Source organism: Henckelia pumila, chromosome 2 (assembly GCF_033568475.1).
Source record: "Henckelia pumila isolate YLH828 chromosome 2, ASM3356847v2, whole genome shotgun sequence".
NCBI lineage: Eukaryota > Viridiplantae > Streptophyta > Magnoliopsida > Lamiales > Gesneriaceae > Henckelia > Henckelia pumila.
In genome coordinates, this window is record NC_133121.1 from 189,205,696 (window position 1) to 189,231,072 (window position 25,377).

The 25,377-nt window shown below is 34.5% G+C and overlaps 3 protein-coding genes and 1 long non-coding RNA gene across 4 annotated transcripts; 3 read left to right on the forward strand and 1 right to left on the reverse strand.

The window, feature by feature from the left end:
- Positions 1 to 945: 945 nt before the first annotated feature.
- LOC140882936 (uncharacterized) lies at positions 946 to 2,969 on the forward strand. Its single transcript, XR_012150299.1, has 2 exons — positions 946 to 2,475; positions 2,582 to 2,969. It is a non-coding gene; the product is annotated as an uncharacterized lncRNA (long non-coding RNA).
- Positions 2,970 to 3,068: 99 nt separating this feature from the next.
- LOC140885120 (protein FAR1-RELATED SEQUENCE 5-like) lies at positions 3,069 to 5,762 on the reverse strand. The gene is made up of 3 exons (XM_073292051.1): positions 4,034 to 5,762; positions 3,557 to 3,621; positions 3,069 to 3,295 (listed from the first exon to the last, which is right to left on the reverse strand). The coding sequence occupies exon 1, from the start codon at positions 5,613 to 5,615 to the stop codon at positions 4,170 to 4,172; it is 1,446 nt and encodes a 481-aa protein (XP_073148152.1). The 5' UTR covers positions 5,616 to 5,762; the 3' UTR covers positions 3,069 to 3,295; positions 3,557 to 3,621; positions 4,034 to 4,169.
- Positions 5,763 to 17,461: 11,699 nt separating this feature from the next.
- Positions 17,462 to 22,117, forward strand: LOC140878152 (alpha,alpha-trehalose-phosphate synthase [UDP-forming] 6-like). The gene is made up of 4 exons (XM_073281762.1): positions 17,462 to 17,589; positions 18,067 to 20,133; positions 20,498 to 20,771; positions 21,609 to 22,117. The coding sequence occupies exons 2-4, from the start codon at positions 18,128 to 18,130 to the stop codon at positions 21,894 to 21,896; spliced, it is 2,568 nt and encodes an 855-aa protein (XP_073137863.1). The 5' UTR covers positions 17,462 to 17,589; positions 18,067 to 18,127; the 3' UTR covers positions 21,897 to 22,117.
- Positions 22,118 to 24,538: 2,421 nt separating this feature from the next.
- On the forward strand, positions 24,539 to 25,021 carry LOC140879222 (uncharacterized). The gene has a single exon (XM_073282897.1). It carries the CDS (start codon positions 24,539 to 24,541, stop codon positions 25,019 to 25,021), a length of 483 nt encoding a protein of 160 aa, XP_073138998.1.
- Positions 25,022 to 25,377: the final 356 nt, after the last annotated feature.

Below are 25,377 nucleotides of genomic sequence, written 5' to 3' on the forward strand. Positions count from 1 at the left end.
GTGTTAAAAGCTTAACAAAAAAAAATTATAAAAACATGTTTAAATTTATAAATTTTAATATAATGTCTCAAAATTTACAAAAAACAATTTATTTAGAATCAAAATTTTTTAGTACACAAAAATTATTATTACCGTAGCACATATTAGTTTTGTGATGCTAATCTCTTATCCGACCCGAACAAGGAAAAAATTTCATTTTTATGCCAAAAGTTTGACTTTTACTTCAAATTGTAGGACCGAGCACTTACCGCTTTACCAAAATCTATAGCTGGTGGTAATGGTGCAACTCAAATCTTTTAACCGCACAGCAGCCCAAGTTTCATGGTTCGATCGCTTTATCTAGCAGGGACAATTATTGCGCCCCAACAATCTCCCTCATAATAATTGCACACATTGCAATTAATGAGAATCAAACTCATGACATTGACTTTGATACCAATTGTAGGACCGAGTACTTGCCGCGTTACCATAAGCTATAGCTAGTGTTAATGATGCAACTCAAATATTTTAAACCGTACAACAACTCAACCATCATGGTTCGATCGCTCCTAGCAAGAATAATTATCATACTCAAAACAAATAAAGATCAGGTCGACTCGTATTATAGATGTGGATTTGTAAAACTATCTCATAAAAAATATATTTATTTAATATGTATATATATATATATATATGAGTTCTTTTATGATGCCCAACAACTATGCCCAACTCCGTGCCCACCATGTACAATAGTTGAGTTGACCAGCACAATTGGTGAGTTGACTTACGGAGTTGGACATAATTGTTGGGCACCATAAAAAAAAAAAAAATATATATATATATATATATATATATATATATATATATATACCCAACCCATACCCACCGCATGACATGGCATGCCACATATATTTTATTTGTTTTTAATATATTAAATAAATACTTATACACAATCTTCCCATCTTTCCCCACAACCGTGGTCTGCTTTCTTCTCTTTCCTCGCCCCATACTCACAGCATGACATATCTCTTTCTTCCCCAAATCGCAGTCCGATTTAGGGCTCCGTCGCCGTACAAGACTCTTTCCTCGCCCAAAATCGCCCAGCCCCGATACTTCTACAGAATCCTTTGTTCGTCGGTTTCTACGAAAATAAGACTCGCGACCATCGCTGTCCACTGGGAATTTCTCTGTTCGACTCTCCTCTCACTCACCCTTGCCAAAGCTCCCGCCGTTGTTCTCATGCCCCTACTGTCGAGTCTTGCCAACCGTCGAGTACTCCAAAAGGTCATTGCAAGAGCAGTACCCTTAATTCAGATCTGGAATTTTATTCTCGCCAACCGTTGGATGAAATCACTCCAAAGTAAATATTCTGCGTTATTTATCTACCAAGCTACTCAAGGGCCCAAATTCATCGGTATCAAAAATTACCGAAAAGGTTGGGTTCATAAACCGTATGCATAGCCCAAAATTCAAAGATAAGTGCCATTACACCTCTCTTTAATTCTAGTCTAAAATTTTATTACTTTTGAGTAAAGGATTTTGTTACATATTCTGATTAATTTATGTGGCTTAATTATTGTTAATCATGAAAATAATATTTTAGCCATAAATTCCTTATGAGAAGCATGTGGATAAATCTAAATTCAGCTTGTTGCCATGCATTAGCCTCGCTCTTACTCAGTGGTCGAGATGAGACTCTTGCTTATACTTGGCTTCCAATGGGTTGACTCCGACATCACATGTTAGAAAAGAACATCTATTTTAATGTGCTCAGACCACAAGATTGATACATTCTAGCATTTATTTTCCTCGGAAAAAATTAATTTTGTTGTGTTTGTGTGAAAGCCGTCGCAATGGTAGCTTAATTTGTGTAGACTTAGTTTAGGGTTCCAATTGTTTGGGCTGTAAATTAGAAAGCTGAATGTTGACCCATGGACCCACGTGAATACATGATCTCCGAATTCCATTTGTTAGTATTGATTAATTTGAGTTAATTTTAAAAGTTGCTTGTTGGATAAAACCAACCCTGTCATAGGTTTTTTTTTTTACTTAATGAAAGTTTGTATAATGCCTCAACACCACGAACTCCCCACAAGTAAACTGATCATACTCATTTTATGATTAGTACTATATAAATATACATTTTGTCACCCTAAATCATTTACTTTTGCCTGAAAAAAATCGGTTATAGTCATGTTTGAAACGGGATGCAAAGAAATTATCTATTTCATTGTTCAAAATTCTGGAATGACTTGGTGTATTGAAGCCCCTGATTTTAATGGTTGTTTAATAATTTTAAAGGTACCGTGAACTTAATATTCATTTGTTTTAATCAATTCTGATTGTCTCAAAAAATCTCGGCAGATTAGTACGATGTCTTCGGTTTCTTCTAAAGGAGGAGTTGTGTTCTGTAAATGCGGGAAAAGGGCGGCATTGAGGGTTTCTTAGACACATGATAACCCAGGGCGAAGGTTTCATGGCTGCGGGAATTGGAAGGTGATGTTTAGTTTTTTAGTTCATCGATTTTTCATGGTTTTTATTGCGTTGGTTTTTGTACGTTTGTTATAATTTGTTCATTTGGATATTTTGCTTGCTATGACAGAGTGGTGGTCGTAATTATTTTGCGGGGGAAGATCCTCCAATATGTCCGGGGTCAATGACCATAATTCCCGATTTGAAGTGGAAGCTGGCTGTGCTCGAAGTTTATAAGAAAGAAACCGAAAAGGAGAATCGAAATTTTAAGTTGTTGCTGGATCATGGATGATTTTCATTCTGTTTTTCTTGGGTTATTGGAGAGTTTCTTAGATATTGTACTGGAGTTTTGCTTGGGTTATAAGACTGATTTGTAATGGTGTTTTGTTGACTTCTATGACTGATTTTCATTATATTTTCATGAATCTTCAACTTTATCAAAAGTGAGATCAAATGCTGGGCATTAATGTTTAAGGTAGAATCTCGATTGTTAAATGTCTATTTGGGTGATAATTTAATTACGTATTAGTTCCGATTATAAATGTTTTTGATATCCTTTAGAACTAGCACGACACCTTAGATAATATAAATGTTTTTGATATTTTATATTGATGCAATTAGCCAACAAATTTACTAGTGCATAATGAAAAGAAAGATCGGGAATGGTTTATCAAAATTTAAAACTCATTCAAAATTGACATGACTTTATTAGTTTCTCTTCAAGAAGAGCTGCGCTATCCCTCAAGACTTTGACAAAAATACAAAAAATATATTTCTTCTCTCTGGTTCTTCTCCTTTATCAGTTTCTCTTCTTCTTCTCTTCTTTCTCGAACACATTCTTCAACTGCAACATGACCAATCAGCATGCAGTAATTAATACATCAACATAACTACTCACAATCAAAGCTGATGAATATATAGGACAGGAGAAGGAACGTAAAAACAATACATAAATTTCAACCAAACATTAATATCCTTTCTCAAAAGCATGATTAAAGCAAATTAACAAGATCTAACTCACAATTACCTTCGACTTCAAGACCTTCAAATTCACAAATTCTGGAATTAAGAACCGTTAAACAAGAATGAAAAAGAAAAAACAGACCTTATAAATCCATATTGTCTTCATCTGTGCTCTCATCAGTGTTGTATTGATTATCTATGGTTGAACTGTTAAACAATACGGCAAAATTAATGAAAGAATTTTGAAAGAAAGGGAAGTGTGTATACAAAGTAGGAATGAGAGCATGTACTGTAATACATATTCAAAGAACATTTGAAATGAAATATAAACGAGGCTAACGATACTTTTCACACAAAATGGTCACATTCCACAAACACATAGGATTAAGTCATTCATCATTTAAGTGGAAAAGTCAATAACAAGGTGTTCCACGTATACAGTGGCTAGAAACATCGCATTTGTAAAAATTGAGACGATGGATGACCGGCCAGATACGTACTACATGAGAAATATCCATTTAACGTCACATGGGAGAAAACATATTTAAAATTAATGCAAAAAATTAATGCAAAAATTAATGACGTTGATTGGTCTAAAAGAAACAAAATATAGGCTTACCTGTCACGCAAATTCGGACAATTGCGTTTATCGTGGGACACACCTCGAAGCCCACACCCATTACATCTCCTGACTCTTGAGATTGACTTCTCCTTCGCAGATTTCAATCTCTTTCCACATCCTTTTGTTTTTACTTCTAAAGGATCCAAAATATCCGGGGCCCCAGCAATAGTTTTCTTCCTCTGCGTTCAGTTCTAAGGTTTTTACTACTGTTCATTTCTTTAATTTTGTAGTACAGAGAATCCAATTGCTCCTCCATCAGCTTTGTTCCCTCATCAGTCAAAGATGCCTCATCAACTATTAATGAAATCTTGAAGGATAACCTCGAGTGTCGTGAGATCAAAAGCTTCTCCGGATCATTACTGATATTTTCTTCATTCATTGCATATGGTGATCCAGCCATTGCTTGTTGTGTCCATCGGTTGAGTATATATTTATCAGGCAATAGAAACACTTGCTTAAAACGAAAATAAGCTAACATGTGCCTGCATGGAATGCCATCGAAATCAAATTTCTTACAACTACATGATATGTAGTTCTTTTCTTTGTCAAATGTGAGCACCTTCGGTTTAGAGGAAGAAGAGCTTTGATAATGCATCACATCGTAGATCACTTTCTCATCTACTTTTGAAACTTGTTGCACGCAATAGCCATGAGTCTCACTGATTTCACTTTCAAACTCAATCCATTTCTTTTTTGTATACACCTTAACCATATGATGTTTCATAGGCAAATTTCCTTTGATATTCGGACGCTCATTTATATCAACATGGTCAGAAACTAACTCGTTGTGCCTTTGATGTTTGAGTGCTCTATTGAAATGGATTATGAAATCCACCAACGAGTTCTTCTTTGACACATACCTCTTGAAAAATGAATGAGAGCTCTCAGATCTTTGACTACTTGACATTCCAGCTGCAAAAACATGATTAAGATATGCTGGCACCCACTTTTGTCTCAAACCATACATCAGATTTAGCCAATCATTTTGCTCTAAGTTAGCACATTTTATAGCCTCTTCCCAATAACTCTCAAATTCATCTGGTGTTGTTGAATTTTCAATCACATTCTTGATGCTTTGATAGTGATCACGAAAAGTCGTAGGGTCTAATTTCTCAGAGAACTTGTTCAGTATATGCCACAAACAATATCGATGCATTGTTTGTGGGAAAACTTGTGCAATGGCTTTCGTCATAGCAGGATCCTGGTCAGTAATTATAGCTTTTGGTGCACCTGTAGGCATGGCTTCTACGAACTTGTTAAACAGCCAAACAAAAGACTCGGTTTTCTCATCATTTAGAAAGCCACAACCAAAAACAATTGTCTGATGATGATTATTAACTCCTACAAGTGGTGCAAAAATCATCCCATATTTGTTGGTGTTATACGTCGTATCAAACACGATTACATCACCAAATGCACTGTATGCCCTCCTTGATACAGCATCCGCCCAAAAACACCTCGTCAATCTGTTTTCTGAATCAGTCTCGTACGTAAAGAAAAATTCAGAATTCTTCTCTTTTTTGGATTCAAAAAACTCGATTAGCGTTTCTGCATCGATACCTTTTTGTTCATTTTTCATATCTCTCTCAAAGTTTCTAAGATCTGTTTCTGTACAACCAACATGCTCAGACCCTCCATACTCTATCTCCAATAACCTAATTTACTGACAAGTTGGCACATTCGCTTCCGAAAATTGTTGAGTCAATGCTTTCTTTGCTGCCGAAACACTGCGATGTGACCGTAGCAAATGTACCTTTGAAGGAGTTGATAGTGGATGATTATGACTTTCCTGAAAAGCACTGATAGCCCAATTTGCTCCACTATGTTTAAAGTTCAAGTTTTTGTCTATATGTTTAATTTCCAGAGTAATTACAATGCATTTTGTCGATACTTGTACAAATAGAAGAAGCCATGAGTGGTATTATTTTCATCGATGAAGCATACCAGTTAGCACCCGCTCAGAATGGATGAAGCAGTGGTGATTTTGGTCTTCAAGCTTTGGAAGAGATCATGTCTGTACTTGTACTAGAAGATAGAGATCTTGTGGTGATTTTCGCGGGACCAATTAAATACGTAGAAACCGACGAACAAAGAATTTTGTAGAAGTATCGGGGCTGGGCGATTTTGGGCGAGGAAAGAGTTCTTGTACGGCGACGGAGCACTTGATCGGACTGTGCGATTTGGGGAAGAAAGAGAGATCGGGGCGGTGAGTATGGGGCAAGGAAATAAAATAAAGCAGACCACGGTTGTGAGGAAAGATGGGAAGATTGTGTATAAGTATTTATTTAATATATTAAAAACAAATAAAATATATGTGGCATGCCATGTCATGCGGTGGGTATGGGTTGAGATATATTGGTGGGCATTAGAAAATATCTATATATATATATATATATATATACATAAATTGCGTGCGAGAGAGAACATATATTTATCATAAACAAACATAACACTTCTAATTAGGGATAACAATGTACGGGTTTAAACTCATCCCTATGTTAAATTCGACCCGTCCTAGACGGGTTTAAACTTGATCAAATAGAGTCCAAGGTGGGGCAGGACGGATCCAGCAACAAGTTCGAACGTGGATTCAGGGTGGGTCTCGGATTTGAGTGGACCCACCTCGATCGTATATATATTTATATGTGAATTATACATATATAATTAACATATGTATACTGTATACATGCATATATAATATATTAAATTAAATATACATATTGTAATTGTATAATACTTGTTTTATATATTATATATATTAAATATATTATTTATACTGTATATATACGCACAATATATAAATATGGACTTATACATGTATTATATATATTTAATATAATATATTATGTATTTGATTCAAATATATATATATTATGTATTTATATATATTATAAATTATAATTTATTTAAGTATTTTTAAATTAAATGCTAGGGGTTCGCGGGTCCAACTCGAGTTGAACTCGCGGATTTTGAGGTGGGACGAGATGGACGGGTCTAGATCCAAGTTTTTTTTATGAGGTAGGTCCCGCATTTGGCGAAATATGGAAATTGCCATCCATACTACGTCAGTGCGAACCTGAGTTTTTTAGGCCTGAGACGAGCATAAAAAAATTGATGCCCTTAAAACTTAATATTCATATTTTTTTTTCATCGAAAAATATGATAGTATAAATCACTTGAATTCCACAAATGAAAGATAGATAAAAATATGTCACAAAAAATTACTAATAAAGCCAAGATCATTCAAACAAAATGTGAAATTCATGTTTTGAACCAGTACATAGTCACTTGAATATTGACCGTCTCTCAGTTTTGGAAGCGAAAATATTGATTAATTTAATCATCCAAACAAAATGTGAAATTCATGTTTTGAACCAGTACATAGTCACTTGAATATTGACCGTCTCTCAGTTTTGGAAGCGAAAATATTGATTAATTTTGCATAATAAGTGTTCTCAAACTCTTCTTTTCTTGATTGATACATAGTCAAGTCATTTATATTTCATATAACATAATTGATCGGAAATGAGTTTCGCACACCTTCAACTTGGAAAACCCTCTTTCGGTAAATGCAACTTCTGATGGATCATAAAAATTATGCAGTCAAGTATCGGAAAATGTCCTGAAACGAATCGATAAACAGAGATCGAGTGATATCGAGCTTCATCATCGTAGAATAGTGGAGGATTTGGTCTTTAGCGTGAACTTGTTATATAGATATTTCAGATTGATTATCGATTCTTGCTGAATGCTTACGAGAGATGAAAAGATAAATAGACAATGAGATTTCAAGTCTTCATCATAGGCTACTGCTTATTAATTATTATTCATAGGATAAGGTCATTAATTAATTGGGATAATTGCATATACTACCCACGTGAAATAATGAGATTGCTAAAAATCCCCATGACTATAAACCCCTTATGTTTTCAAATTTTGTGTACAAATACCCTTGAAAATACTTACGGACAAGGGGTTATGTGCTCAAATTTTGAAAACGCAGAGAGATACGTGCTCAAAATTAAAAAAACACAAGAAGCTAGTAGATCATTATTTTTCACAAAGGGTTTTTAGCAATCTCGGTATTTCACATGAGTAATGTATGCAATTACCCCTTAATTAATTTATATACTATGCTAGTAATTTTTTGGAAAAATTTTGGGTCCGAAGCACTTACCTCAAAATTCATACTACAGGTCTGAACATGTACTATATGTTATGCTTGAAGTAATAAAAACCTTTAATCATGTACATACGCTAGAGATTCGCAATTAAATATGTTGAACACGTAACCTTTTAAATTCCAAATATTTTAAAATTAAAATAAAACATGACGATGGATTGAGTACCACGTGGAATATGGCTAACAACAAAAACCAACTTTGGGATGGAGACTTTAACGAGGTGAGGATAATTGGGAGGAAACCCCACCCTGGCTTTCTTGTTATCCCCTACACGTACAATTGACCAATCACGTATTTTTAAGTAAAAACTTGTGTTTGATAGATGATCATGAGTTCGATTTTTTCAACAATTATATTTTTGGGTGAGTCTGTCGTTAGCTATCCCAATGTGGTTTTTTTGTCTAGCGTGATTTTCAGGTTATTGCGTTAGTCCGGAGATGTACTTAGTATACAATGCAGTTGTTGCGGGTTCACAAGTCATAAAAAAATTTAAAAAAAAATTATGGAGAGTTATTTATTTATTATTATAAATATTTTTAAAAAATTAGGTTTATTTAGTTTAAATAAAATAATTTGATGGATAGATTTAAAATAATCCCATTGAATGAAAATTTAAAATCTATTATTGTAGAGTGAAATAAATCAATAATAAGCATTTTTTCTTTTGAGTAGGTGGTTGGACCTGTTAGTACGGGTCAAGTCACCATTATCCACAGATTTTTATTGTGTTGGAGCCATCTCTTGGTGCGACATCACAAAGTTCTACATACCATTAGAGGTGTCAACATGGGTTAGGCTCGTCGGGTTGGTTCATTAATTTTACCATACAAAATAGATGAGTTGGGCTGAAAATTTTTTAACTCGCATAAAAGGTGGGTTCGCCTACCCCGCCTCGCTTAATGGTGGGTTGTGGTGGGTTACGGATTGGTCCGTCAAAACCCGTCAAATTACACGCAGGTGCACTGGGTTGGTTCGCCCCGCCATCTAAAATAAGAGGGTTGAGTTGGTGTTTTCCCAACCCGCCTAAAAAGTGGGCTGTCTTGCCTAATGGTGGGATGCGATGGATTATGGGCCGGTCCCGGCCCGCCCCGTTAGCCCGTTTTGAAACCTCTACATACCATGACTCCGTCTGACTGAGGAGAGTTCTTGATCCTAATGCTTGGTACCCGTTACACTAATATTCATGCACTCATAACACTTGTATACTCATATTTTCGTATTCAACGTTTTCATCGCTCGCGTTCTCGGTTTTTGCCTTGGACACTCCATTCCACGGGACATGCCATTGGTTGGATGGACTTGATGAGAGTGGTCATTGAGATGGCAAGAGCAGCACTGTTAGGAGTGACAATCGTGGTCCATGTTCTATTAGGTATTTAGTACTTTGTTTTGATTTGGTAGTATAATGTTTATGCTTTCTCTCTTGTTTACGTGATTTTGTTTTAATTAAGTTAATTTCATTCTATTAAAAATTGTTTAGTAGATGATTCGAGACAGATCACTACAATTTTAAAAACAAAAAATATGAAAATTATAAATATATTTTGTCTAAAAAAATACTCCGATGTGATCAATTTTGTAGAGACAGACACTAGTTATGATTACTTGAAGAATCTTATTTTTATTGTCGATATTATCCTCCACTCAATAGGAATTCAAATAGTGTCCAAGTTCCAATGCTGCTTCAATGAGGAAATGACATGTGTAGGGATGACAATGGATTGAGTTCAAATATGATTCTATGTCTCCGTGTCCATCCTCATTTATTATAACCACTCTCATTTTCATCTATCCTCGTCGGGTAGACAATTTTCATCTCTATTTTCATACCCATCGGAGGACTATATATTCATATCCTACCCAAATATCTCATGAAACCTACAATTGTATTTTTTTTTTCAAATTTGAATTATTTCGAGAAACGTATGATTATTTACCAAATTTTTAAAAGAATCATAAGAAAAAAAAATTAAAGATAAAAATAAAAAATAACAAACTAAACATCATAAGAAATAACAAAATATTATTAGCTTTACACGAATATTTTTTCATTCCATATAAATATCATCATTCAACATAAACAGATTGAAATTAACATTTTTAAAATATAACTAAGAGTAGTTCTCTTGTGAAATGTTCTTACGGATCTTTATACATGAGACGAGTCAATCCTACTCATATTTACAATAAAAAATAATATTTTTGGCGAAAAAGTAATAATTTTTCATGGGTGACCTAAATATGAGATGTCTTATAAAATTGACCCGTGAAACCTTCTTACAGAGTTTTTGTGTATATATATATATATATATATATATATATATATGTGTATGTGTGTGTGTGTGTGTGTGTGTAATGTCCGAAAAATCCATAAATCCACTCACGAGTATTAAAGGAATTTTAAATAAATTTTAAATGATTTTATTTTATTTATTTATGATTTAAAAGTTATATTTAATTAAATGATTTTATGTGATATTAATGATTTAAAATTTGTGTTTAAAAGATTTCGTGCTATGTATATTGCAGAGATTTTATGTTTAAAAGTTGAGTTTTTTGTGTTAATTATATGTTTAAATGTTGTGCTCAATGATTTAATATTGTTATGTAAATTACCTGATGTTTAATGGTTGTAAGTTGTTTGAATGTGTTTCAGGTATGAGTTTAATCTCGGTGACGAAAGAATCGATACTAGCCTATGAACAAGGTTTATGGATTTTAAAGAGGTCAATGACTATTATCAAGGTTCTAAAAAGCGTGAAGCGTGTCGAAGCGTAGGAACCAATTAGCTTCAAGCCTTTTAAGCTTAAGCGTGATTACTGCGAGCTTAAGCATATGCTTAAGCGTAAAAAAATGTTTTAAATTTAAACTATAATTTTAGTCATCTCAAACAAATCAAGTGTAATGCATTAATTCTTTGTGAGATTCTAATTCAATTTATTTCATCATTCATTTCATATCTCGTGTCATCGAACATAAATTAAATTAATTGGTCTAATTTAAAACATTAGCTGTAAAATCCATCAATATGTTCTGCATTCACATCATCGCTACACTTGGCCATACAATATTATACATTTCTAACATTTCTAACAATCACTCACTTGTAAAAAAGCTAATTTATAATCTTTTTTCGTTTTATTAATCAATTTTGGTTTTTAGAAAAATCATACTTATGCGTATTTAATGACACTTGATATGGTCAACCTATGTCTGACCGCTTTTGGCCGAAGCAAAGCGTTTTAGAGAAGCTTCAATCTTAAGCGAGGCTTAATCAAGCTTTTTAGAACATTGACTATTATGAAATTTTTGATTAAAAAGTAATGTATGTTATTTAAGTTTTAAGTTAAAAGTGTTTTTGGTGCAAACTATTTAACGTTGGGCTTGGTAGCCAAGTTTTAAAGTAATTGAAGGAGAAATTTAAAAGTCAGTATTTTTAATTAATAAGACAATTTTCAGCCCATAAGTGTTCTATATATATAAAAAAGTTCTCTTTTCTCCTCCATCTCCTTCATGTTCAACCGCGGTCTCTTTCCCTTCTCCTTCTTTTCGAAAATATGCACCATTTTGAGAGAAGTTTTATCGTTTGATTCGTTCGTGGCAAAGATAGGTCATTTTCTTGAGACCCGGATTTCTCCATATCAAAAAAGAAAGGAAAATTTTAAACGTATTTGAAACTACCAATCGAGAACATATGTATTTTGATATAAAAAAAACATGTATGTTGATGTGTATGCAATGCATATTGCATTGATTTTAAGAGATTTTGAAGAGCATGTTGTAGAACTGTGAAACGTGAATCTTTCTTGATGTTTTGGTGCAAAGGTTTTTGAGAAAGATGTTAAATATTTTTGAGATTTGATAAGAAAAGATTTTTGAATCTGAAAATTGTTTGGTGTGTGTATTTTGAATGTAAAGTTTTGATGCAAATATTTTGAAGATGGTTGTTTTTGGGCGAATTTCAAGGTTTTCAGAAAAGTCGAAAATCTATTTTTGATGAAACTTTGAAGTTGAGATGTTTGGTAGCAAGAGTTTTAAAAAATCCAAAATCTGAAATTTTGGTGTTGGGTTATGTTTGATACGCTTTCTGGTTCAAAAACTTCAAGAAATAATCGTTTGATGAGTTTTATGTCATGTTTTTAATCCATTCCTTCTTAAAAATCGATGTTTAAACTTTTGAGTGTGTATAAAATTATTTGAGAAAAAAAAGAGTGTTTTGTCCCTTTACCGATGCTGCTTGTGTGCGCAGGCAGCACGATTCGGGCTAAGGCGCGCAAAAATGTGCCCCAGCTCAGAATTGCGCGCCCTAGCTTGACCCGCCATGCTGGAGCCTGTGAATTGCGTGCTCCAGCTAGCAGTGTTCTGTCCCGAGATTTTCAACACGCATTTTTGAGGTTCTAAATTTAATTTTATGATATTTTAAGGTATTTTAAGTATTTTTAAGAGTTTCTATGCGAAAAAGTTTCAAGTTTTGATGTCTAGAATGAAAAGAACGACTCACGTGGATCGATTTAGTTATGTAATGCATTATATGCTAGTATGTTCTTATGAAAGCTATGTTATTATTAAAAACATGAAATTTCATGAAGTGTTGGGGACGTGCTTGTTTTATTTCGATTTAGCACGCGTGATTTTCTAACATGAAATATTTTTAAGGCATGAAATGTTTATGAAACATGATGAGAAAGTGTTGTGATGTTATGATGAGAAAGCTTGATGAAGTTTAAAAAGTTATGATGATGAATGATGTTATATATGCATGTAAATATTTTGGTGTCTTGTGTGAACTTGTGGTGGCAAATACGGGATTGGTTCCCCGGGATGAGCTACGAGGAGGGCCTTTTCAAAAGAATAAAAGTTTAAGCGGCACAAGGCCGAGATGGTACGCAAATTAGCACAAAGGCTGGTATGGGTTGTACCTAATTACATGCTTGTTTTACAACGACCGTGATCACGGGACTCAAATGCTTTAATGATCGCCATTTACACATTTTTCATCACCCAAAATGAAGAATTTTATCATGATATATGTTTTATGCATGATGTTTACGTTTAAATCTTGCACGCCCAACGAATGATGATTTTTATTATGTATTTATTTTGTATATGAATAATATTTGTTGAGTCTTTAAACTCACTATGCTTTATTGGTGCAGTTGAAAATAGGGGTGACAAAAATTCCTGAAATCCCGACCTTTCCCGAATCCTATCCCATTCCCGTCCCGAAAAAATCCTAACCCGAAATTTTCCTGACCCGAACTTTCGAGATTTTTTCCATCCCAATTAATATCGGGAGCGGGATCGAGAATAAAACCTTATCCCGACAGAATTCCCGGCCTGTCCCAAAATAATATAATAATATATTTTATTAATAACTTTATTAATATAATGAGCTAAATATTATTAGGTTTCAAATCATATAACACTTAATTGTTGACTTAATTCGCATAATTTTTATTGTTGGGACGATCAAATTATAAAATCACGAAATGTCATTTTATTTTTGTGTATTTTTTAAAAAAATTAAATTAATAATTTAATTAATTCATATTTATAATTATCTAATTAGAACAATACGTAGAACAAGATTCAAGAGATTAATTTGACAATCTATTTAACAAAATTTATTTAGTAATTGTATCCGAACATTTTATTAATAATTATCCGATACATTTTTTTTCTTAACAAAACTTTGAAACATTATCCGGAATATTTTAATATTATATGTTTTAAGTTGAATATTTATTTTTATTTATAAATATAAGTTTCTAAATAGTATATTTAATAAAATTATCACAATTTTTTATTTTTTAAACGAAATCTTGAACATGAAAAAAATTCAGGATTTTCTCTCCCTACCCGACGGGATCCCGAATAGTCGGATCCCGAAATGTTTCGGGTACGGGATCGGGAGAAAAAAAAGTTTTCCGATTCTTTTCGGGACGGGAGTTGGGTAGGGGGTTTACGAGACGGGTCCCGACCCTATTCCACCCCTAGTTGAAAATGAGAAGTAAATGAATTAAAGTTTTGGTAGAAAGACTGAAGAGTCCAAGAGACGAAGACATTACATGTGACGGCTGCTTGAATCTCTGTCATTTTAAAGCGAGAAGTTTTGCATCCGTTGTTATTTTGTTATTACGTTATTTTTATGCACGACCTTTAGAAAGTTAGTGGTAAAAAAAAGTTTAGATTTAAGTATTTTTCATGACAGTCTTGTGACGATGAGTTTTAATGTTTTTGAGATTTCAACTTATTATGTCTTTTACTTCGTTATGAGGAATTTATGTTTTTTCTCACGATTGCTTTAAAAGTATTTTTTCACACTAAATTTATTTTATTGAAACTCATGTTTTGTCTGATTTCATAAGATTTTAATTGTCCGTTCAGTTTTGCCATGTATAGTAGTAGGTTGGCGTGCCCGTATATGAACCGGTCCTTGATTGTAGGATTGCGTCCTTTGTTTCAAATATTTTATGCATGCTAGAGTTAGATTTTTAAGTGTTATTTAAATAGATTTTAATTTCAAGCATTATTTATTGAACTTGCAAACGTGAGGCATGTCCTGCACTTCTGTATTTGAGGTATTTTCCCACACTTTTCCGCATCTAAATTCTTGAAAATGCCTAAAAATACAGGACGTTACAATATATATTTATTTAATTGGATATTCAGGTTGAGTATGGATAAGATGTTACTATATGTGCCTCCATAACTGAAATCGAAAATGCACATACTCGACTATTTATTTATTTTAATCGGGTCCAAAAAATCCCTCCATACACTCCATTCAGGGTATCGAATTTTCCACTAAGTTTGAAGAAATTTAGGTGGTATTTTTTTTCTTTGGTGTGATTGTTGTCTCATGGACCATTTTTTTATGTTGTGCATCCACAACCGCTATCTTTCGGTGCGCACTGGATAAATCTCGGACTAACACAATTGTCTGAAAATCACACTAGTCAGGTAAATCGCACTGAACAAACCTTGTGCATCGGGCTAGTCCAATAAAGTGTTGGTAATTAAGAGAATCTTGTGCATTGGGCTAATCCAAGAAACTGTTGGTAATTAAGAGAATCGAACACCTGACTATTGATTAAGTTATTACCTACTATACCAACTTAGACATTTCATTGGAGCGTCTCATTGGCCATTTTGCTCGTATTTTTCGTGTTCTTCACTTTGTTAGGTTGGATGCATGGTAATTTGGTAAAATGGGGTGCAAAAAGGTATAAAAAGGAAATTATTCAAATTCTTATTCTCTGGTTTCTTTGGGTGGCTCGTAGATACTCCAAACATAAGAATATCAAGGGATTCGTTCCCCTGATATATAGTTTGAGCCTTTGAGGTATCAAGTGCGATGATGTAGGGAATATTTTAGTCAATGCTTCATTCGAGATAAGATAATTATTTTCAAGCTCTGAGTGTCCCAATTTACGTATTTAATTGAGATTGCACAATTGATGCTTGCTATTATTTCTCGGTCTCAAATATAAATACCATATATTTTTTTTTCATTAGTCTAAAATAGGGTGCAAACGAGCCGAACTGTTCAAATATAATATAAATATATATAAATATAATATATATAATATTATATTTAATTTATATGCAAATTGCTCAAAAATTCCCAATGCAAACATGTTTTGCTCTGCACTCCCTAGCCATTTTTTTGTACCACAATTTTTGTTAATTTGTACCACATCTTATATGATTTTGTACCACATCTTGTATTGTTTTGTACCACATTTTATGATTAGGGACCCCAAAGCAAAACATGTTTGCATTTGGGGATTTTTGAGCAAATTGCCCTATATGTATTCATATATATATATATATATACATATTTCAAACTCGAGCTCGAGTACTCGAATTATAGACGAACTCAAGCTCGAGCACAAAATTTACTACTCGAGCTCAAATAGTAAAATATGAGTCGAGCTCGAGCTCGAGCTCGAACTCGAGAGTATGCTACTTGAGCTGAGCTCGGCTCGATTGCACCCCTAGTCTAAAATAGATATTTTAGTTTCTATATTTAATAGTATTTATCTATTATTTACCAATCTACAATCATCATTATATTATAAATACATTTATTATTTTCAAGAACTTTTTTTTATTCCATAAAAACATGCATCAAATAAAGGTAAAAATAATTTTTTTAATAAAATTTAATTTTATAATAACTTTCTTAATACGTGTAAAACATATATATATATAAGAAACATCGTATTATTTTTGTTATTTGTGATTTTGGTTTATGACTATTTTTCACTCATCAGATGGTTTTGGCCTAACCACAACTTTCATGCATGCATCTCGTTCTCTAGCATTTAATAAATAGTTGATCTTTCTTGAAAAAGAAAATGCAAGGTACATGATATTTAAAATATTATGCCAAATTATGAGACTTATTAGAAAGAATTAAATAAAAAAAATTAGAAAGAATTAAATAAAAAAAAATGCAAAAAGGAACCATTCATTGGAAGAATAAAGGGTTTATTTTGTGCGAAACGTCAACTCTCATTGTGGACAATGCATCTTCCACCAAGGATGTACATTAATTGGTTTCCACAGTTGAATCCTTTTTATTATTCATTGTGTATCATCCATCATCTTTAATTTTTTGTCCAAATTACCTAACAAGATCAGGTACAATTGTCTTAACGGAAAGAACGATACAAACATCACATTTTAATTATCCTATGGTCTAAAAATTTTAAGTTGGATCATCATAACAACCGATTATAACTTTTGAATGAATACCAAAAATCGTTTCCTACAATATATAAAAAAAACGTACAAATCATGTATTCGATTGTCATAATTTGATTAGTGACTCTCAACTTGGTTCTTGAAGTTTAATAGTCTTGCTAATTTTTATCCACAACCAATTAAAACTGTTTTTTAATTAGGACTTATTATAATGTATAAAATATGTATTTGTCCTAACCCAAAAGATATAATTTTTATTTTTCATTGGGGTGACCATTGAGTTAGATTCTTTTTTTTTATTTTAGTACCGAATGGTGAATTTGGACCACCGAGCCAGCTATTTACTGTCTTTAAACTATGCATATCCTCTGCAATTATCCATACATAAGACCATAACCACCTTTACATTCAGACACAGTTAACTCCAAAAACAGAAAGATAAATAATAAATGAAAAAAAAAACATTATTTATTTTTATTTTATGTACATTCACATCAGTGAAGTGTGCCATGCCATGTTGTGTCTGTAACAAGTTTATAAAGCACTCCACCGCAATAAAGATAACAAAAAGAACAGATTTTTTTTAGCACTCGCTTTTGTTTCATTTCCTTTTCATGGCGTAGGGTTTTATCACTGAGGTTCAAGTGTCGACAACTGGTAACTTTTCTCAACTGGGTTCTTGAATTTTAATCCTCCTTTTGTCCCTTTTTGTTGTTTCTATCGTTTCTTGAGCTGGGTTTTGCTGTAATTTCTTTGCTGGTTTGGTATTGTCGATTTCTCGAGTTTTGTTTTTGAGTGTTGTGATCTGAGTTGTTCATTTCCTCTCTGTTCTTTCCTTTTTCTTTTTTGTTCTGTTTTTTTAATGAATGTTTGACATGGAATTTCTTGAGCTGGCCATTTTGTGATTACTTGATTTGTTCTCAAATTGAAATCTTGAAGTTTCTTTCTTCTACTTTTTTTTTCTTTTTCATTTTTTTTTACAATCTGGTTAGGCATGTAATCAGAGAAGTAAAGTTCTTGACATGAAGACAGGCCATGTATATTGGCTGCTGTCGAGTTGATTGTTTAATTTGTGGAGTATTGATTTCTTTGGGATTTTTATTTGTCGATTTATTTTTCTATTTCTTGAAACAGGTGTGGAGGATTTAGTGTTTGGGTTTTTGAATTTGCTGTGGTTATCTGTAAGGGATGTGAGATGGTGTCTAGATCATACTCTAACCTCTTAGAGCTAGCTTCGGGTGAAGCTCCATCTCCGTCTTTTGGCCGCCTGAGTCGGCGGATACCTCGTGTTATGACGGTTGCAGGCATAATGTCTGATATCGATGATGATGGCTCGGAGAGTGTTGGCTCTGATCCATCCTCATCCACTCACCGGGATAGAATAATTATTGTGGCTAACCAGCTGCCAATAAAGGTTCACCAAAGAACGGGTAATAGCAAAGGATGGACTTTTTCTTGGGACGAAAATTCGCTTCTCCTTCAGCTGAAAGATGGATTGGGCGATGATGAAGTTGAGTTTATTTATGTTGGGTGTCTTAAGGAAGATATTCATCCAAATGACCAAGATGAAGTATCCCAAATACTCTTAGAGACATTTAAGTGCATTCCCACGTTTTTGCCTCATGATTTGTTTACCCGCTACTATCATGGGTTTTGCAAACAACAGTTATGGCCATTGTTCCACTATATGTTGCCTCTATCACCGGATCTTGGAGGTAGGTTTAATCGTTCCTTGTGGCAGGCTTATGTATCGGTTAATAAGATTTTCGCTGATAGGATCATGGAAGTGATCAACCCTGAAGATGATTTTGTATGGATTCATGATTATCATTTAATGGTATTGCCAACTTTCCTCAGGAAAAGGTTCAACCGTGTGAAGCTGGGGTTTTTCCTACATAGTCCATTTCCGTCTTCCGAAATTTACAAGACCTTGCCGGTAAGAGAAGAACTCCTACGGGCTCTGCTGAATTCAGATTTGATTGGATTTCACACATTTGATTATGCCCGACATTTTCTCTCGTGTTGTAGTAGGATGTTGGGCATACCTTATGAGTCGAAAAGGGGGTACATTGGCCTCGAGTATTATGGTCGTACAGTGAGTATCAAGATTCTTCCTGTTGGTATTCATATGGAGCAGCTCCAATCCGTCCTGAGCCTCCCAGAGACAGAGGCCAAGGTAGAAGAGCTCATCAAGCAGTTTGTTGCACAGGGACGAACTATGTTGCTTGGGGTTGATGACATGGACATTTTTAAGGGCATTAGTTTGAAGTTATTGGCAATGGAACAGCTCCTATTGCAGCACCCCGAGAAGCGGGGAAAGGTGGTTCTAGTGCAGATTGCAAATCCTGCAAGGGGAAAAGGAAAAGATGTGAAAGAAGTGCAGGATGAGACGTATGCAATTGTAAAGCGAATAAATGAAACTTTTGGTGAACCTGGATATGATCCCATCATCTTAATTGATCAACCTCTGAAATTCTATGAAAGGGTTGCTTATTATGTTGTTTCAGAATGTTGTTTGGTCACAGCAGTTAGAGATGGCATGAATCTTATACCATATGAGTACATAATTAGTCGTCAAGGAAATGAAAGATTGGATAAGGCGTTGGGACTGGAATCATCCTCTCCGAAAAGGAGCATGTTGGTTTTGTCCGAGTTTATTGGTTGTTCACCATCACTAAGTGGAGCAATTCGTGTTAATCCTTGGAATATTGATGCTGTGGCCGAGGCAATGGACTCGGCTCTTGCAATGGCGGAGGCGGAAAAACATTTGAGGCATGAGAAACATTATAAGTATGTAAGCACTCATGATGTAGCATATTGGGCTCGTAGCTTCCTGCATGATCTCGAAAGAACTTGTAAAGATCATGTACGTCGTAGATCGTGGGGAATTGGATTTGGCCTAAGTTTCAGGGTTGTTGCACTTGATCCAAATTTCAGGAAGCTGGCCATGGAACACATAGTTTCAGCTTACAAAAGGACTACAAGTCGAGCTATCCTTCTCGACTATGATGGAACATTAATGCCTCAAAACTCAATAGACAAGAAACCTAGCTCAAAAACTCTCGATGTACTTAACAGTTTGTGTAGAGACAAGAACAACATGGTTTTCATCGTCAGTGCTGGAAGGCGAGACACATTAGCTGAATGGTTTTCATCTTGCGAAAAACTTGGAATCGCAGCCGAACATGGTTGTTTCCTTAGGTATGCAATTAATTTCTCGCTGTTAAATTATGAAAGTTAATAATTGAACGTCCATAATCTCTGAATTTTGGTAGAAGTTATTTCTGATATGGTATGACCTTATGAGAAATAAATAGGTTATAAGTTCAAGATATATGGTGTACAATCCTCTTTTTTATTTCATGCAAGTCTTGGATTCTTTTTTTAGGCTTTTTTTGCTCAATAACTCATGAATGTGAATGTCACGTGTGTGCCTTGGTCATCCGCAATGAGTTTGAATCTTTGCTAGAAGTGGTTTATAACAGTTTCGATGTTACAAATTTTCTTTCTTTGTGTAACAGGATATTTTCTTGTATGGAGTTGACGTGTTGTTTGAGCATTGCAGGATAAAACGAGATGAAGAATGGGAGAGGTGCGTGCCAGCAGTTGAATGCAACTGGAAACACATAGCAGAGCCGGTAATGAAACTTTACACTGAAACAACCGATGGTTCGGTGATTGAACTTAAGGAAACTGCAATGGGATGGTGCTACGAAGATGCGGATCCTGACTTTGGATCTTGTCAAGCTAAAGAACTTCTCGACCATCTCGAGAGTGTGCTAGCTAACGAACCTGTCACGGTCAAGAGTGGCCAGAATTGCGTAGAAGTTAAGCCGCAGGTACATGAATAATATTTCTTCCAACTAGCTAGATACATCTTCTGAACGATATTCATTAAAACTCATCAGCTAGATTTTCGAATTATGTTTTAATCCTTTCTAATTAAGCTAATCCCGTTTTGAACAGTAGTATGGACTATTGCATACTTGAAAAAATGGGGGAATGAATAATTCGGAGAAGGAACATGTACGCTTTTTCGATAGTAATAAGGATGAAAATAGATCAGATTTTTCATCAGTAAAAGAATAGATTGACAAGACTGGCCAAGAATGAGTTTATCTTTGAGGTATCGAACTTTTGCACAACAGGAGTCATCGGTCTCGAGAATTAACCTCTAGGTTATGATGCTTATGCACATGCTTACTCTGTATTGATTGGGTACAAGAATGTAATTACTAACAAAGTATAATGTGAAAGATGGGAACTTGGAGAATAATGGTTTTTTATTCTTTCTTGGTGATTTCACACAGAGATTTTTGTGATCAAATTATTTATTTTTTGCTGAAAACTTACAAGAAATCTATTGACTTTCCAAGGCTGTTGAGCCTCTCGTGCCATCCTTGTTCAAATGCGGTAATCCAAATTCTTTATGGTTTTGTTTGCAACCTGGCAGTGAGACTATTATTTTATTTTTATTTTTTTTTGAATCTTTGATACAAGGAGGGAGACAAATTTCGAAAGAAAGTTTATTGGGAAACATTAGGGATCCATGGCAGTATCGAATAGGACTAGTATACTTGCCCATGCTTGTATATTAGCTAACCATGAAACATGTTCATAGCAATTACCATCTGTCTTCTAAATAGTTACACGATTTGGCCATCTTTAACATACAGGGCGTCAGCAAAGGACTAGTGGCGAAACGCCTACTTTCTTCTATGCAAGAAAAGGGAATGCCACCTGATTTTGTCCTTTGCATTGGAGATGATAGATCAGATGAAGATATGTTTGAGGTGATAACAAGCTCCATCAATAGCCCCGCCTTAGCACCCTCCGCAGAAGTGTTTGCATGTACCGTGGGACGGAAACCAAGCAAGGCAAAATACTATCTTGATGATACAGTTGAAATTGTCAGACTGATGCAAGGCTTAGCCTCGGTAGCGGAGCAGATGGTACCGGTGTGAAACACAAAAAAAAGGGTCCAGAGATGAATGTAAGGATGCACTATCTTCTGTTTCTTTTAAGTTTGTTGTCCAGTGTAAATTGGAGTAGGAAATGCTGCTATATTTCTTGTTTTGGTTTATGAGTACAAGGATATGATTATATGGATCTGTGGTGAGGTGTGTCATGTGTGTATATATTATATGGACCTGTCATCTTTCAAACCACATGGGAATTATCTTATCTATTTATTTTAAGTAAATAAATTTATAGATAAAAACTCTAGTAAAAGCTGATAGTTAGAATAACCCCACCTCTTAGCTGCTAAGGCAATACCAAGGTAGATATCTAAACAGGAGAGTTGCCTGAAGAGAAACCAGTGTGGCGGCTCGGAAGAATAGCAAAGGTGCGATCATCAATCCTACCCATGTAAAAAAAGACTCGAGTTGATTGGCACGAAAGCAAGCACATCGAGCGAAGGAGGTCTCCGGATAATCAATAGGGATGGAAACTGGAGGAAGATTAGTAGATCATCAGCCTAAGGCAGTGTCACATTGCTATTCCTAATTTCCTACACATAATGTGCTTATTAAAATCCAAATTTTGTATAGCACACAGAATCGAAAGAGAGAGATGTTCAATGAACAGAGAGAACAGAGGAAGAGATAAATAGGATCAGCTTGTCTCGGACCACGTTTGCCCACAAAGAAACCGTAAAGTCCATCATTTTACTGAAACAAAGTATGTCGAAGAATTTCTTCCAGGTTGGTACGAATTTGGATGATAGATTGGAATTTTAAGTAATGTTTTGAATTTTAAAAAATAAGTGATTATAGTTTTTTTTTTTAAAAAAACATAATTATTAAAAAAAATTCATAATAATTTATATTTCATGATTGAAGACAATATATTAATGGGTTTTTGTTATCAATTTATTTTAACATGCAATGTTAGGACCCATTAAACAATTCGTGAGTGAATAAATTGTTTCAGTTATATCAATCTTTTAGGAAACATTCGGCTGTGTTACAACCCAAAAGTGATTGTTATTTTTCTTTAATCGACCAATTGAGCAACTTAAAGTATATCCAATTGACGATGCTCCAGCAGATGTGGTGATTAGTGTCTTGTGAACTGATGAATATCGAAATGAGCGGAGCAGATATGATGGAATACGATATTGAACAGAAAAAAATAACATAATCTTAAAGGAAGTGTCTCAAAAGCTTGGGTCTTCTTGAGAACAAAGAAAAGGAAGAGTTTGTTTTCCCATAGAATGTTGGCAAACATGAGTTTGTATTCAGGTAGAATACGAAGTCAGTAAGAAATCTAGAAGAAGAGGGAGTCTTGATAGGAAGCATCTATGATCTATTTTTATTTTCTACTATAAAAATATGAATGGTGGGCAAAGTTTTTGCATTGTGTATTTACTACATTGTCCAAAAAATATGAATAGTTGATATTAATTGCATGGGCATAGATGGAAAAATAGTGTAATAATTTAGGGACAATTTTGGGATATAGAATTTGTGGAAATCAATGTGTGTTGGGAAATTAAGTTTTGGTGTTTACAATTACAAATCTCAAAAGAAGGCTAAACTGATCGAGCAACTAAGAAGCACTAAACTGAATTATGGAGCTAAACTGCTTCGCGCTAAACTGCCTCGCTCAAACTGGCCGAAAACGCTAAGCTGACTTCATCAGTTTACCTAGCTAAACTAACTTCATCAGTTTACCCTCACCAGTTTACTACCTTACCACTTTTGGATAAGAACGTCCGTACTCTGACACGTTCTACAGAAGGTAGTGCCGCGATGCAAAGGACAAATGTCGGCTCCAGAATTTGTTGTTGAAAGGGAAAATTCCAACGGGAATAATTCAAACCCTATGTGAAAATCAATTTAAATTTATGACCGATAACAATCCAAGGGTATAAATAGAGATCTTGATCGATCAAAGGAGCGCGCTCTCGCGCACTGAAATTTTGCTTGCATTGCTCATTACGAGAACATTCAAAGTCATATACACTTGAGAATCGATCAAGGAACTCGAAGCACAAACACCTAAGTGTTATTCAGATCATTGAAGGATCAATCTTAAGCTAAAGATTTCGAGTTGTATTCATCTTTGTTCCATTATCAGTCTAACACTGAAGCTGAATTTTTGTACTAGGAGTTCTTGTTTAGGCAGTGTCTAAGTCCTAAAATGGATCGGGGTTTTGCAAATTGCTTGTAAAATTCAAAGTCTTCTAGTGATATCCTTCCGAGGTGGAAAAGGGATGACGTAGGAGTATTTGAAATCTCCGAATATTCATAAACATTTGCTTGCGTTATTTCAGTTTACCCACTATAATCACCTAACCTAAACTGATACCTACTCATTGTTCAAATCTGTATTTTGGCATATTTTCGCACATACTATTGTTTGTCAAATTACATTAAACATCAAGATAAGTTTAGAATTCAGTCACTAAACCGATCAAGTTCAATCATTTTACTCTAGTTTGTTTATAAGTGTATTCACCCCCCTCTACACTTGTAACTGATCCTATCAATTGGCGTCAGAGAAAGGTTCTTATCTTATCTTTGAACACTATATCAAAATGTCTTCATTCAGCAAGATTCTTATGTTCTCCAAATAAGATTTTGATGATTGGAAGATTCTCATGCAAGCGCATCTATCAGCTTTAGATGATGACATGTGGTTTGTCATCACTGATGAACCTCTTACAATCACCAAGATTAATACTGCTGTAGCTCTTTCTGGTGGTAGTCCACAATACATTGAAAAGCCAAGAATTGAGTGGACTGCTGAGGACAAGAAGAAGGAAAATCTTGACAATGTTGCAAAAGATATCTTGTACAAGACCCTGGACAAAAATACTTTTAGCAATATCAAGATGTGCAAGACAGGAAAAGAAATCTGGGAGAAACTGTTTCAACTGTGCGAAGAAAATGAGCAGACTAAAGAGAACAAACTGTCTGTTGCTACTCAAAAGTTTGACAACATCATAATGAAACCTGGAGAATCAATGACCGAATTTGATGAGAGAGTTAGTAGCATTTTCATTGAACTTAATGCACTGGGAAAGACATATCCCAACAGGGAAGTCATTCTAAAAGTTATTCGAGGCCTTCCCAAAGAATGAGATGTAAAGCCAATGGCTATGAGGGAATCAAATGACTTGAATAAATTGGATCTGCATGATTTTTTTGCGGAATTGAAGGTCTATGAGTTTGAGTTGCAAACTCGAGAGGAAGATCAGTCTACTTCTCAACTAACCAAGGCTTTGGCAGCAGTCAAGATAAAATCACCTACTCAACCAAAGAAGACTGCAGAAAAGTTAAGCAGTGATGCAATGTCCTTATTTGTAAAGAAGTTTGGAAAATTCATTAGAAGAAATCAGGAGGGTTCTTACAGAAGAAGTTTTCAAAAGAAGGATGCAGTCGAAGAACCAAGAAGTTGCTTCAATTGTGAAAACACAGGACACTTATAGCTGACTGT

What these genes read in the sequence shown, in the direction of transcription:
- LOC140879222 (XM_073282897.1), top strand. Translation starts at nt 24,539, where the DNA reads ATGCAAGCGCATCTATCAGCTTTAGATGATGACATGTGGTTTGTCATC.
- LOC140878152 (XM_073281762.1), top strand. Translation starts at nt 18,128, where the DNA reads ATGGTGTCTAGATCATACTCTAACCTCTTAGAGCTAGCTTCGGGTGAA. An exon ending in GAACATGGTTGTTTCCTTAG is followed by an intron (nt 20,134 to 20,497) that starts GTATGCAATTAA and finishes TGAGCATTGCAG; the next exon opens with GATAAAACGAGATGAAGAAT. An exon ending in GCGTAGAAGTTAAGCCGCAG is followed by an intron (nt 20,772 to 21,608) that starts GTACATGAATAA and finishes TTTAACATACAG; the next exon opens with GGCGTCAGCAAAGGACTAGT.
- LOC140885120 (XM_073292051.1), bottom strand. Translation starts at nt 5,615, where the DNA reads ATGAAAAATGAACAAAAAGGTATCGATGCAGAAACGCTAATCGAGTTT.